Source organism: Aquarana catesbeiana, linkage group LG13 (assembly GCF_042186555.1).
Source record: "Aquarana catesbeiana isolate 2022-GZ linkage group LG13, ASM4218655v1, whole genome shotgun sequence".
Taxonomy (NCBI): Eukaryota; Metazoa; Chordata; class Amphibia; order Anura; family Ranidae; genus Aquarana; species Aquarana catesbeiana.
In genome coordinates, this window is record NC_133336.1 from 2966635 (window position 1) to 2980020 (window position 13386).

The 13386-nt window shown below is 46.9% G+C and overlaps 1 protein-coding gene across 1 annotated transcript; it reads left to right on the top strand.

Annotated features, from left to right (window-relative positions):
• The first annotated feature begins 6217 nt into the window (after positions 1-6217).
• BMP4 (bone morphogenetic protein 4) lies at positions 6218-12694 on the top strand. The gene is made up of 3 exons (XM_073610380.1): positions 6218-6383; positions 7354-7727; positions 10899-12694. The coding sequence occupies exons 2-3, from the start codon at positions 7361-7363 to the stop codon at positions 11738-11740; spliced, it is 1209 nt and encodes a 402-aa protein (XP_073466481.1). The 5' UTR covers positions 6218-6383; positions 7354-7360; the 3' UTR covers positions 11741-12694.
• Positions 12695-13386: the final 692 nt, after the last annotated feature.

Genomic DNA, 13386 nt, shown 5'->3' on the forward strand with positions numbered 1-13386 from the left:
GGACAGGCTATGCACTGTGGACAGGTTGTGTACCGTGGGCAAGCTATGTACCGTGGGAAGGCTATGTACCATGGACAGGCTATGTATCATGGGTAGGCTATGTACCGTGGAAGGCTATGTACCGTGGACAGGCTATGCACCGTGGAAGGCTATGTACCGTGGAAGGCTATGCACTGTGGACAGGCTATGTACCGTGGAAGGCTATGTACCGTGGGAAGGCTATGTACCGTGGGCAGGCTATGTACCGTGGAAGGCTATGTACCGTGGGCAGGCTATGTACCGTGGAAGGCTATGTACCGTGGGAAGGCTATGTACCGTGGGTAGGCTATGCACTGAGGACAGGCTACGTATCATGGGTAGGCTATATACCGTGGACAGGCTATGTACCATGGGCAGACTATGTACCGTGGGCAGGCTATGTACGGTGGCCAAGCTATGTACCGTGGGCAGACTATGAACTATGGAAGGCTATGTACTGTGGGCAGGTTATGTACCGTGGGCAGCTTGTTGTTGGTAAGGCAGCTCACTCCCGACCCTTTTTAAAAATCGCACCGAAACGCGTGGTGAAGTTTTGTGTGCACATTAGCAAATGCATGGGAGTGCCGGTAATGGCCCCGCCCACAAGGCTGCTAAAGAGCAGCGCACTTCTATGCGTGTTGGGAATGTGTGCGATTTTTGCGTGCTTTCCCGGCATGCACAGATGTGAACGTACGCTTTTTCTTGTCTATGTCCTCCGCCCGGCGGGACGTACAGCGTAACGCGTGGGACTTTTTGTAAGATGGATGACCCGTCCTGCGCAGATAGAAACGCTCAGCACGCCTCTTATTGCAGCCAGAGAGTCAGCAGAACAGCCAGGCGATGAGCATTTCTAGAAGATCAATCAATGGCGGCATCCATGGGCCTCCTTGCCGTACAGAGGCCGCCATCGCATACAGCTTTACACATCGGCATCACTCATTGAGCTGCATTAGTACTTAAGGTGTATAAAAGTGGCCTTTCAATCCGCGATACAACCAATAACAGCGCATGAAAGGCCCGTTTAGCATTCCTATAGTGCTAATGCAGCTGATGAATCCTTCCTATTGTCATAATGTGATAAGCCGAGCTTTATATCCACAGGGCTGGATTTCCATCACCAGAGCCTGAAAGCCCCCCCCTCCCCCCCTCAGGATAACCTTTTCCTGGTTTTCCGGCTCCTATCCCGGCTCAGAATGTAATGAAATGATAAGAGAGAAATATTCTGACTGATGGTGGGCGGGGAATGATTCTTCTTTACCTATGGACAGGTGTCTGCATTGCTGAATAGTAAATCTGATCCTATGTACCGTGGACAGACTATGTACCATGGACAGGCTATGTACCGTGGACAGGCTATGTACCGTGGACAGGCTATGTACCATGGACAGGCTATGTACCATGGACAGGCTATGTACCATGGACAGGCTATGTACTGTGGACAGGCTATATACCGTGGACAGGCTATGTACCGTGGACAGGCTATGAACTGTGGACAGGCTATGCACTGTGGACAGGCTATATACCGTGGACAGGCTACATACGGTGGGCAAGCTACATACCGTGGGAAGGCTATGTATTATGGGCAGGTTATGTACCAGGGAGAGGCTATGGACATCTTGGCTATGTTCTATGCGTAGGCTATGTACCGTGGGCAGGCTATGCACTGTGGACAGGTTGTGTACCATGGGCAGGCTATGTACCGTGGACTGGCTATGTACCGTGGACTGGCTATGGACATCTTGGCTATGTACTATGCCTAGGCTATGTATCATGGACAGGCTATGTACCGTGGACAGGCTATGTACCGTGGGCAGGCTATGTACTGTGGACAGGCTATGTACCGTGGGAAGGCTATGTACCGTGGAAGGCTATGCACTGTGGACAGGCTATGTACCGTGGGAAGGCTATGTACCATGGACAGGCTATGTACCGTGGAAGGCTATGTACCGTGGGCAGGCTATGTACCGTGGGCAGGCTACGTATGGTGGCCAAGCTATGTACCATGGAAGCCTATGAACTATGGAAGGCTATGTACCGTGGGAAGGCTATGTACTGTGGACAGGCTATGTACCATGGGCAGACTATGTACCGTGGGAAGGCTATGTACCGTGGGCAGGCTATGTACCGTGGGCAGGCTACGTACGGTGGCCAAGCTATGTACCATGGAAGCCTATGAACTATGGAAGGCTATGTACCATGGGCAGACTATGTACTGTGGGCAGACTATGTACCGTGGGCAGACTATGTACTGTGGGCAGACTATGTACCGTGGGAAGGCTATGTACCATGGGCAGACTATGTACTGTGGGCAGACTATGTACCGTGGGCAGACTATGTACTGTGGGCAGACTATGTACTGTGGGCAGACTATGTACTGTGGGCAGACTATGTACCGTGGGCAGACTATGTACTGTGGGAAGGCTATGTACCGTGGGCAGACTATGTACTGTGGGCAGGCTATGTACGGTGGCCAAGCTATGTACCGTGGAAGCCTATGAACTATGGAAGGCTATGTACTGTGGGCAGGTTATGTACCGTGGGCAGCTTGTTGCTGGTAAGGCAGCTCACTCCTGACCCTTTTTAAAAATCGCACCGAAACGCGTGGTGAAGTTTTGTGTGCACATTAGCAAATGCATGGGAGTACCGGTAATGGCCCCGCCCACAAGGCTGCTAAAGAGCAGCGCACTTCTATGCGTGTTGGGAATGTGTGCGATTTTTGCGTGCTTTCCCGGCATGCACAGATGTGAACGTACGCTTTTTCTTGTCTATGTCCTCCGCCCGGCGGGACGTACAGCGTAACGCGTGGGACTTTTTGTAAAATGGATGACCCGTCCTGCGCAGATAGAAACGCTCAGCACGCCTCTTATTGCAGCCAGAGAGTCAGCAGAACAGCCAGGCGATGAACATTTCTAGAAGATCAATCAATGGCGGCATCCATGGACCTCCTTGCCGTACAGAGGCCGCCATCGCATACAGCTTTACACATCGGCATCACTCATTGAGCTGCATTAGTACTTAAGGTGTGCAAAAGTGGCCTTTCAATCCGCGATACAACCAATAACAGCGCATGAAAGGCCCGTTTAGCATTCCTATAGTGCTAATGCAGCTGATGAATCCTTCCTATTGTCATAATGTGATAAGCCGAGCTTTATATCCACAGGGCTGGATTTCCATCACCAGAGCCTGAAAGCCCCCCCTCCCCCCCTCAGGATAACCTTTTCCTGGTTTTCCGGCTCCTATCCCGGCTCAGAATGTAATGAAATGATAAGAGAGAAACCTTCTGACTGATGGTGGGCGGGGAATGATTCTTCTTTACCTATGGACAGGTGTCTGCATGAATAGTGGATCTGATCCTATGTACCGTGGACAGGCTATGTACTGTGGACAGGCTATGGACATCTTGTCTATGTACTATGCGTAGGCTATGTACCGTGGGCAGGCTATGTACCGTGGGAAGGCTACGTACCGTGGACAGGCTACGTACCGTGGGCAGGCTATGTACCGTGGGAAGGCTATGTACCGTGGGAAGGCTACGTACCGTGGACAGGCTACGTACCGTGGGCAGGCTATGTACCGTGGACAGGCTATGTAGGGTGGGCAGGCTACGTACCGTGGACAGGCTACGTACCGTGGGAAGGCTATGTACCGTGGGCAGGTTATGTACCATGGGCAGGTTATGTACCATGGGCAGGCTATGTACTGTGGGAAGGCTATGTACTGTGGGAAGGCTATGTACTATGGACAGGCTATATACCGTGGGCAGGTTATGTACAGTGGACAGGCTTTGTACCGTGGAAAGGCTATGTATTCTGGGCAGGCTATGTATTCTGGGCAGGCTATGTACCGTGGACTGGCTATGTACCATGGGCAGGCTATGTACTGTGGACAGGTTATGTACCATGGGCAGGCTATGTACCGTGGACAGGCTATGTACCGTGGACAGGCTATGTACCGTGGACAGGCTATGTACCGTGGACTGGCTATGTACCATGGGCAGGCTATGTACTGTGGACAGGCTATGTACTATGCGTAGGCTATGTACCGTGGGCAGGCTATGTACCGTGGGCAGGCTATGTACCGTGGGCAGGCTATGTACTATGGACAGGGTATGCACTGTGGACAGGTTATGTACCGTGGGAAGGCTACGTATTGTGGACAGGCTACGTACGCTGGGCAGGATATGTACTGTGGACTGGCTATGTACCGTGGACAGGCTATGTACCATGGACTGGCTATGTACCGTGGACAGGCTATATACCGTGGGAAGGCTATGTACCGTGGGAAGGCTATGTAGGGTGGGCAGGCTATGTATCGTGGACAGGCTACGTACCATGGGAAGGCTATGTACCGTGGGCAGGTTATGTACCGTGGACAGGCTATGTACCATGGGCAGGCTATGTACCGTGGACAGACTATGTACCGTGGACAGGCTATGTACTGTGGACAGGCTATGGACATCTTGGTTATTTACCGTGGGCAGGCTATGTACTATGGACAGGGTATGCACTGTGGACAGGTTATGTACCGTGGACAGGCTATGTACTGTGGACAGGCTATGTACCATGGGAAGGCTATGTACCGTGGGAAGGCTATGTACCGTGGACAGGCTATGTACCGTGGACAGGCTATGTACCGTGGGAAGGCTATGTACAGTGAGAAGGCTATGTACCGTGGGCAGGTTATGTACCGTGGACAGGCTATGTACCGTGGGAAGGCTATGTACCGTGGATAGGCTATGTACAGTGGGCAGGTTATGTACCGTGGACAGGCTATGTACCGTGGGCAGGTTATGTACCGTGGACAGGCTATGTACCGTGGACAGGCTATGTACCGTGGACAGGCTATGAACTGTGGACAGGATATGTACAGTGGACAGGCTATGTACCGTGGACAGGATATGTACAGTGGACAGGCTATGTACCGTGGACAGGCTATCTAGCGTGGGAAGGCTATGTACCGTGGGAAGGCTATGTAGGGTGGGCAGGCTATGTACCGTGGACAGGCTACGTACCATGGGAAGGCTATGTACCGTGGGCAGGTTATGTACCGTGGACAGGCTATGTACCATGGGCAGGCTATGTACCGTGGACAGACTATGTACCGTGGACAGGCTATGTACTGTGGACAGGCTATGGACATCTTGGTTATTTACTGTGGGCAGGCTATGTACTATGGACAGGGTATGCACTGTGGACAGGTTATGTACCGTGGGAAGGCTATGTACCGTGGGAAGGCTATGTACCGTGGACAGGCTATGTACCGTGGACAGGCTATGTACCGTGGACAGGCTATGTACCGTGGGAAGGCTATGTACCGTGGACAGGCTATGTACAGTGGGCAGGTTATGTACTGTGGACAGGCTATGTACCGTGGGCAGGTTATGTACCGTGGACAGGCTATGTACCGTGGGCAGGTTATGTACCATGGGCAGGCTATGTACCGTGGACAGGCTATGTACCGTGGACAGGCTATGAACTGTGGACAGGCTATCTAGCGTGGGAAGGCTATGGACATCTTGGTTATTTACCGTGGGCAGGCTATGTACTATGGACAGGGTATGAACTGTGGACAGGCTATGTATTGTGGGGAGATGATATACATTGTATTATATTCATAGGTAATAATAAACATGGTGTGATATATATAGATAGATATATATTGTATCAGTTTGTATCTTTCTCCCTGGCAGAGTTCTATATATATATATATATATATATATATATATATATATATTATATTCTGTATTCTATATCGGATCTCCCCCGATCCCCGCACACACCCCCCGATCTCCTCTCCCCCGATCCCCGCACACACCCCCCGATCTCCTCTCCCCCGATCCCCGCACACACCCCCCGATCTCCTCTCCCCCGATCCCCGCACACACCCCCCGATCTCCTCTCCCCCGATCCCCGCACACACCCCCCGATCTCCTCTCCCCCGATCCCCGCACACACCCCCCGATCTCCTCTCCCCCGATCCCCGCACACACCCCCCGATCTCCTCTCCCCCGATCCCCGCACACACCCCCCGATCTCCTCTCCCCCGATCCCCGCACACACCCCCCGATCTCCTCTCCCCCTCCCCTCCGGTGAAGTGTCGTTGCTGTGATCCGGCAGAAGGGGGCGTCGTGGGTCTTATATATGGGCTCGGGCGGTGATTGGCAGACTCCTCGGGCTCCCCACGTGACGGCTCGGTGGGCTGGAAGAAAAGCGGGCGCTGGGAGTGAGATCGCTCAGTGTAGTCATTCCCCTCCATCCCATCCGATGTGCGGAGAGCCTGAGGACCCCCCCGAGCTTTTCCACCCATTTGTCCCTCATTGCCTGCCAAGAATCATGGACTGTAGTTCTATGCCTTGTTCTCTGTCAGTGAGTAGACTTTTCTCTTTATTATCTCCCCCCCTTCCCTATCTATATCCATGCAGGAGGGGCCCCCAAATGTAGGGTGAGGACCCCTCAGATGTAGGGTGAGGACCCCCCAGATGTAGGGTGAGGACCCACCAGATGTAGGGTGAGGACCCCTCAGATGTAGGGTGAGGACCCCCCAGATGTAGGGTGAGGACCCCTCAGATGTAGGGTGAGGACCCCCCAGATGTAGGGTGAGGACCCCTCAGATGTAGGGTGAAGACCCCTCAGATGTAGGGTGAGGACCCCTCAGATGTAGGGTGAGGACCCCTCTACAGGTATCTGATGGGTGACAGTGTACCAATATGATGGGTGACGGAGGGAAGCAGACCCCAGGGGTGGGGGTCCCCATCTGATGGACCGGTGTAGGGATGGCACCCTGTAGATTTGCAGAAAAATATTTATTTTTTTGGGTGCAACCGCCTGGAAGTGGTGATGGCGCTGAGCTCGCCATGGGCGCCCCGTGAACGCACCATGAACGCCCTGGACGTGGTGACAGCACTGAGCTCACCATGGACACCCTGGAGGTGGTGATGGCACTGAGGTCGCCATGGGTGCCCTCTATGTGGTGACAGCGTTGAGCTTGCCATGGACACCCTAGAAGCGGTGACGGCATTGAGCTCGTCCGTCCGTCCATCCCGGCTGTTAATTCTGCAGGCAGAGATAATTGTGCAGATAGCCCAGAGACAGCACACAGATTAGTCGGGATAGTGGCTATCTGATAATGAGCTATTTGCCAGTAAACAAGTTAGACCATGATAGTCACCCCCCCTCCTCCTCAACCCCCCCCCCCACCCCCCCTGGGCACGCAGAGTAGATTGGGGCCGCTCTTGTCCTGTTGTTCCGTCTCTAGCCTCTTTGACTTTAGCTCTAAATTTTTAACCCCCCCCATGAGCCTCCTACTTATTTGCATGTATTGTGTTCTGCATCCCAGAGACACCATGATTCGTGGTAACCGAATGCTGATGGTCATATTATTATGCCAAGTCCTGCTAGGAGGCACTAGCCATGCCAGTCTGATTCCTGAGACCGGGAAGAAGAAAGTGGCCGAGATTCAGGGCCAAGCGGGCGGAAGGAGGTCTGCCCAGAGCCATGAGCTCTTGCGGGACTTCGAGGCGACGCTGCTGCAGATGTTTGGCCTCCGCAAACGGCCGCAGCCCAGCAAGGAGGTGGTGGTGCCCGACTACATGCGGGACTTGTACCGGCTCCAGTCGGCTGAGGAGGAGGACGAATTGCAGGAGATCAGCTTGGAGTACCCCGAGAGACCCACCAGCCGTGCCAACACTGTGAGGAGCTTCCACCATGAAGGTAAGTGCTCCAAGAACCTTGTGTTGTGCCTGCAGAGGAGTGGGAAGGAGGGTCAGGCGTGGGTTCGGCTTCCGAAAAAAAAACAAAAAAAAGTTTTAGAACTTGTCTGGAATGCCGCAGCCCCCTGTTTGTGTTGTGAATGGTGATTTCAGCCCTACCGGGGTCTCCTCTGGATCAGGGTTGGAGGTTCATTGTGGTGGACGTTTATCTTATGACTTTATAAACCTAAAGCTCTATAATAAGGCACTCATCATCTATGTTGTGAGATATCTTTGCCACCTCAGAGAACCCTTTAATCATTTAGCATCATTATGTTGGAAAGTAATAACCCCCCCCAGCTACCTCCACCTCCTGTATACACCTAGTGTATAAAAGTCTTTGAGCATTGTGCCTTGTCTTCAGTCTGTCTGTTGAGGAATAATATCCTTGGAGCTCTTACCTATTCTCATGTAATGCCCGGTAACACCTTCCATTGTCTTGTGTTTGTGTAGAACCGTTCAACAACTAACTGACCATCCCCCTTAATTTCCATCATGTACTTTGCAGAGTCGTGTTAATGTCCGTTCCCCCCCCCTGTACATTAGGCATGTAGCAACTGCTTAATTCCTGACCTGGATTTAGGTATGCGAGCCTGCAATCCCTCATAGACTCGCCCAGCTGCTTGCTCCCTTCTTATCACTGTATATGTTGAATTATCGGCTGTTGGTAATGCGGGAGTCCATTCCTATCTTGCAAAGGTTGCAGCAGCCCAATGTTAACCATGTAAAAGCTTCTCAGTGCGAGAAAATAACCATCACGGATTGGACCACCTGCAGTGGGCAGTTTGGCACCTATCTTCCAGTTTTAAGATATATCAAGATGTAGACAAATTCTTCTGGTTAATTGATCATAGGCATCTTATTGAATTCCAGTCTGAAGATATATCAAGGTGTAGACCCAAGTTCTTCTGGTTAATTGATCATAGGCATCTTGTTGAATTCCAGTCTGAAGATATATCAAGGTGTAGACCCAAGTTCTTCTGGTTAATTGATCATATGCATCTTGTTGAATTCCAGTCTGAAGATATATCAAGGTGTAGACCCAAGTTCTTCTGGTTAATTGATCATATGCATCTTGTTGAATTCCAGTCTGAAGATATATCAAGGTGTAGACCCAAGTTCTTTTTAGTTGGTTGCCATGCATCTTGTTGAATTCCAGCCTGCAGATATGTAAATGTGTAGACCTAAGTTCTTCTGGTTAATTGGTCGTATACATCTTGTTGAACTCCAGCCTTGGAATTACTAGAAGCAGCAGCATGGTCTGCCAGCTTCAGTTGAAGTTCCTCAGTAGCTAGGGGCTTTGTAAAGTTGACTTTAAAACCTGCTAAAGTGGTATTGAATGCACATGAGCCCCAGAAACATGTTTCTAAACCTTGCTTCTACCCTACGGTGGTAACATGCTTGGTCCTGTAGTTCTATCACAGGTGGGGCAGTTGTCGTTTGCAATTGCCTCAGCATGTTCTGGAACATGGACTTAGCCATTGGTCCGCTTTCCAACCACGAGTCACGTGATGCATGCACCTAGTCAGTATGTTATTATAGATTTTGTTTTTTATTTTTTATTATTCAAACTTTGTTACATTACAAATGCAAATGTTTGTTTTTTTGGCTTAAACAAACCTATGATTGTCCCGTTGAACTTGCTTTGAAAAGCCTTTAAAAAAGAGACATCTCGCCCCTTTATGTTACACGCGGTGCATAGGTTAGTTTTCAGCTTGTATAAACTGCGTTATGTGCTCCCGTCTCATCAAAGGCAAAAAAAGGCGCACCTCCCTGTTTTTTCCACTCGCTTTAATACTTAAAGTACACTCGGTGTATTTAACGCCACAACCGTGTGTTTGTAAGATTTGTTCAATGAAGCCTTGTAATCCGATCCAAATGTTTCCTTGCGGATGTTTTTTTCCCAAGGTAAATCTGACTTATTAATCCACGGCATCTTTGCAGTACTGGAATTTTGCTTTTCTTTCCCCCCCTCTTCTGTAATATGATCAACAAGGCATGCTCTATGCTTTCAAAAAATTGCTGGATCTCCCGAGCAATACACTTCAGATTCAGAAAGAAACTTTGTATGTGATCTCGCCTGCCAACTGATTTATGTAGATGGAGCTTGCAAATTTTGGATCACAAGTGGCTGAAAGGTTGAACTTGTTAAGAGTTCGCAGGGTTTGCATAAGTAGCAGCATTTTTAAGAGAGAGGACATCTTTAGATCTCTTCAAAAAGTTGAGGAATGGTAGTTCCTTTATCTTGCCATGTTGTATTCTTTCGCATAAGTAGCAAAATTTTAAGAGTGAGAAACTCTTTCGAACTGTTCATAAAGTTGAGGAACTGTAGACCATTTATCTTGCCATGTTGTATTCTTTCGCACAAGTAGCAGAATTTTTAAGAGTTAGGGCATCTTTAGAGCTCTTCAAAAAGTTGAGGAAGGATAGTCTCTTTATCCTTCCATATTGTATTCTTCTGCATAAGTAGCAGCATTTTTGAGGACATCTTTAGCTCTGCTCAAAAAAGTTGAAGAACGGTAGTTCCTTTATCTTGTCATATTGTATACTTTTGCATAAGTAGCAGAATTTTAAGAGTGAGGAACTCTTTAGATCTTTGTAAAAAGTTGAGGAACGTTTAGTTCCTTTATCTTGCCACGTTATATACTTTTGCATAAGTAGCAGAATTTTAAGAGTGACATCTTTAGATCTGTTCAAAAAGTTGAGGAATTCTCACAGATCTTTGTATTCAATATTTTTATACTGTTTATGTATTTGAAAACGTAATAAAAAGTTAAGGGATAAAAAAAAAAAAAAAAAAGTAGAACCGTCGTCCCTTTATCTTGTCACATTGTATACTTTTGCATATGTAACAGACAGTGAGGAACTCTTTAGATCTTTTCAAAAAGTTGAGGAACGTTTAGTCTTTTTTTTTATCTTGCCATGTTGTATTCTTTTGCATAAGTAGCAGCATTTTTCAGAGTGAGGAACTCTTTAGATCTGCTCAGAAAATTGAGAAACGTTTGGTCTCTTTATCTTGTCATGTTGTATTCTTTGTTAGAATAGTAGAGGAGGTTTGTGTGAAGACTTCGTCTACATCTGTTTAAACCACGCTGAGTCAAATATTAATTTTTCCTCTTTTTTTCTTTGTTAGAACATTTGGAGAGCATTCCAGGCACGACAGGAAACACAAGTATTCGTTTTCTCTTCAATCTCACCAGCATTCCAGAGAACGAGGTGATATCGTCAGCTGAGCTCAGACTGTATAGAGAACAGATAGACCACGGACCTACGTGGGAGGAGGGATTCCATAGGATAAATATATTTGAAGTCATGAAACCTTTTACGGGGAATGGACAGTTGATCACTAGGCTACTGGACACCAGGCTCATCCACCACAATGTAACGCGGTGGGAAAGTTTTGACGTAAGCCCGGCCATTGCGCGATGGACCCAAGACAAGGGCATAAACCACGGGCTTGCGGTGGAGGTGGTCCACCTCAACCAGACTAAAAATTTTCAGGGGAAGCACGTTCGGATTAGCCGTTCCTTATTACCTCAAGAGAACTCAGACTGGTCTCAAGTAAGGCCGCTTTTAATCTCCTTTAGCCACGACGGCAGGGGACATGCACTGACCAGGAGGTCAAAACGAAGTCCCAAACCGCAGAGAGCCCGTAAAAAAAATAAAAATTGTCGTAGGCACACGTTGTACGTGGATTTCAGCGATGTTGGCTGGAACGATTGGATTGTGGCACCTCCTGGATATCAAGCCTTTTATTGCCATGGCGATTGCCCGTTTCCATTGGCTGACCACTTAAACTCAACCAACCATGCCATTGTGCAAACTCTGGTGAACTCCGTTAACTCCAGCATCCCCAAAGCTTGCTGCGTACCGACAGAACTGAGCGCCATTTCCATGCTGTACTTGGACGAGTACGACAAAGTGGTCCTTAAAAACTATCAGGAGATGGTGGTAGAGGGTTGTGGATGCCGCTAAAAAAAAAAAAACAATAAAAAACAAAAACAAAGGCAGACTGCTCGTTATCTGCTGAACTCCTTTGAAAATGAACCATCATCTTGACCTTATTTATGTCTTTTATGTGCAAATTTTTTTTTTTTTGACCATATGATCATATATTTTGCAAAATATATTTATAACAACATATTAAAAGGAAAAAAAATAAAATAAGTCATTATTTTAAAAAAAAAAAACATTTTTTTTTTCAAAAACATAAGCTACTTTTTTTTTTTTTTTTTTTTGTACAGTTGTTTATAGAATGTACAGTTAGGAAAATGTTGGATCTATAAAGGGGATAGAATTTTTTTTTCTATGTTTGTTTTCTATACAAAATGAGCTTTTTATAGCGTTAATATTTATTGGCAATATGACTTAAACACCTATTCCTAAATGAATGTATATTAGGGTAAAGCATATTGCTGTTTGGAAGTCACAGTCAGTGGTAATCCCAGCAGCCTCTGGGGTAAACTTTTTTTTTTTTCTCTTTTTTTTTTTTTTTTATTCCATTTTGTTTGAAAAGAGTCTAGGAAGTACCTGAGTTCAATTTGTTATGCTAATGATAAGAACAGCCACTGCATTTCCCTCCTTCAGTACACTGTTGGTTCCAAGTTATTATTATTATTTCCATTCTTTTTTTTAAGACTGGGCTGTTGGGTAAAAAATGTTAAAAATTAAATTTTGCTAAAATAAAAAAAAAAAAAAAGAAAAGAAAAAGGAAACCATTCCACCTTTTTGAAGGTTAAAAAAAACACAGACACCTGACAACTACTGTACTTTTTATCTGGCATATCCCATCATCTGCTTTGACATTTCTGCCAGAAAAATAAATAAAAATCCTATTATTTTTTAATAATGATAAGTAAAAAAAAATATAATATTTTGGTAATATTTTTTAAATAAACATATTTATTTTTCCTCTTGACATTGAAACAATCTGTCATTTTAACCTTGTGCGTCACCATGTTCAAATATCCCCAGGAGACTATTGTAAAGCTTGGTTTTTAATTATTGAAACTCTCCAATGCTTAGGAGGAGGTGGGGGGGGGGGGGGGGGGGTGATGGAGTGAGTCGTTTGGGGGGGGGGAGGCTTAGTTAAAACCAATAAAAACTTGAACAGTGGAAAGATTGGCAAGACTTCACTTCCTGGAGAGTGCAGGTGGAGAGACCAGATCAGGGCCTCAGGGTAATGCATCGAGACTCCATGCTGCTTTTGTCTTGTAACTGCCTTCAAAAAGGGCCTTTTTAATTGTACAGAGCTTAAATAAATTGTTTAAAAGAGAGTGAACTTAGTTTCCCCTTAGGACAAATTTGTTTTGTGACGTTTGATTTACAAAAAAAAAAAAAAAAAAGAAGACAAAAAAAAAAACTTGAAAAAAGAAATGGAATCTGCCACTGCAATACTGTTTTGCTTGCTACACGGCTCCAGGAATTTTACAACCAAACCACTAAATATAAATTAAATATAAATGAAATGTTGTAGTGATTTTTTTTTTTTATATATAACCTTCTTTGATAAATGTAAAAAGTTTAAGGAGCAGATAAAAAAAAAATATATTTAAAATTTAGATGGTACGGGAGGGGGGGGGGGGGGGGGAGAAGAGTCAACTCCAACACTCTTGACTTTG

What these genes read in the sequence shown, in the direction of transcription:
- BMP4 (XM_073610380.1), top strand. Translation starts at nt 7,361, where the DNA reads ATGATTCGTGGTAACCGAATGCTGATGGTCATATTATTATGCCAAGTC. An exon ending in GAGGAGCTTCCACCATGAAG is followed by an intron (nt 7,728 to 10,898) that starts GTAAGTGCTCCA and finishes TTTCTTTGTTAG; the next exon opens with AACATTTGGAGAGCATTCCA.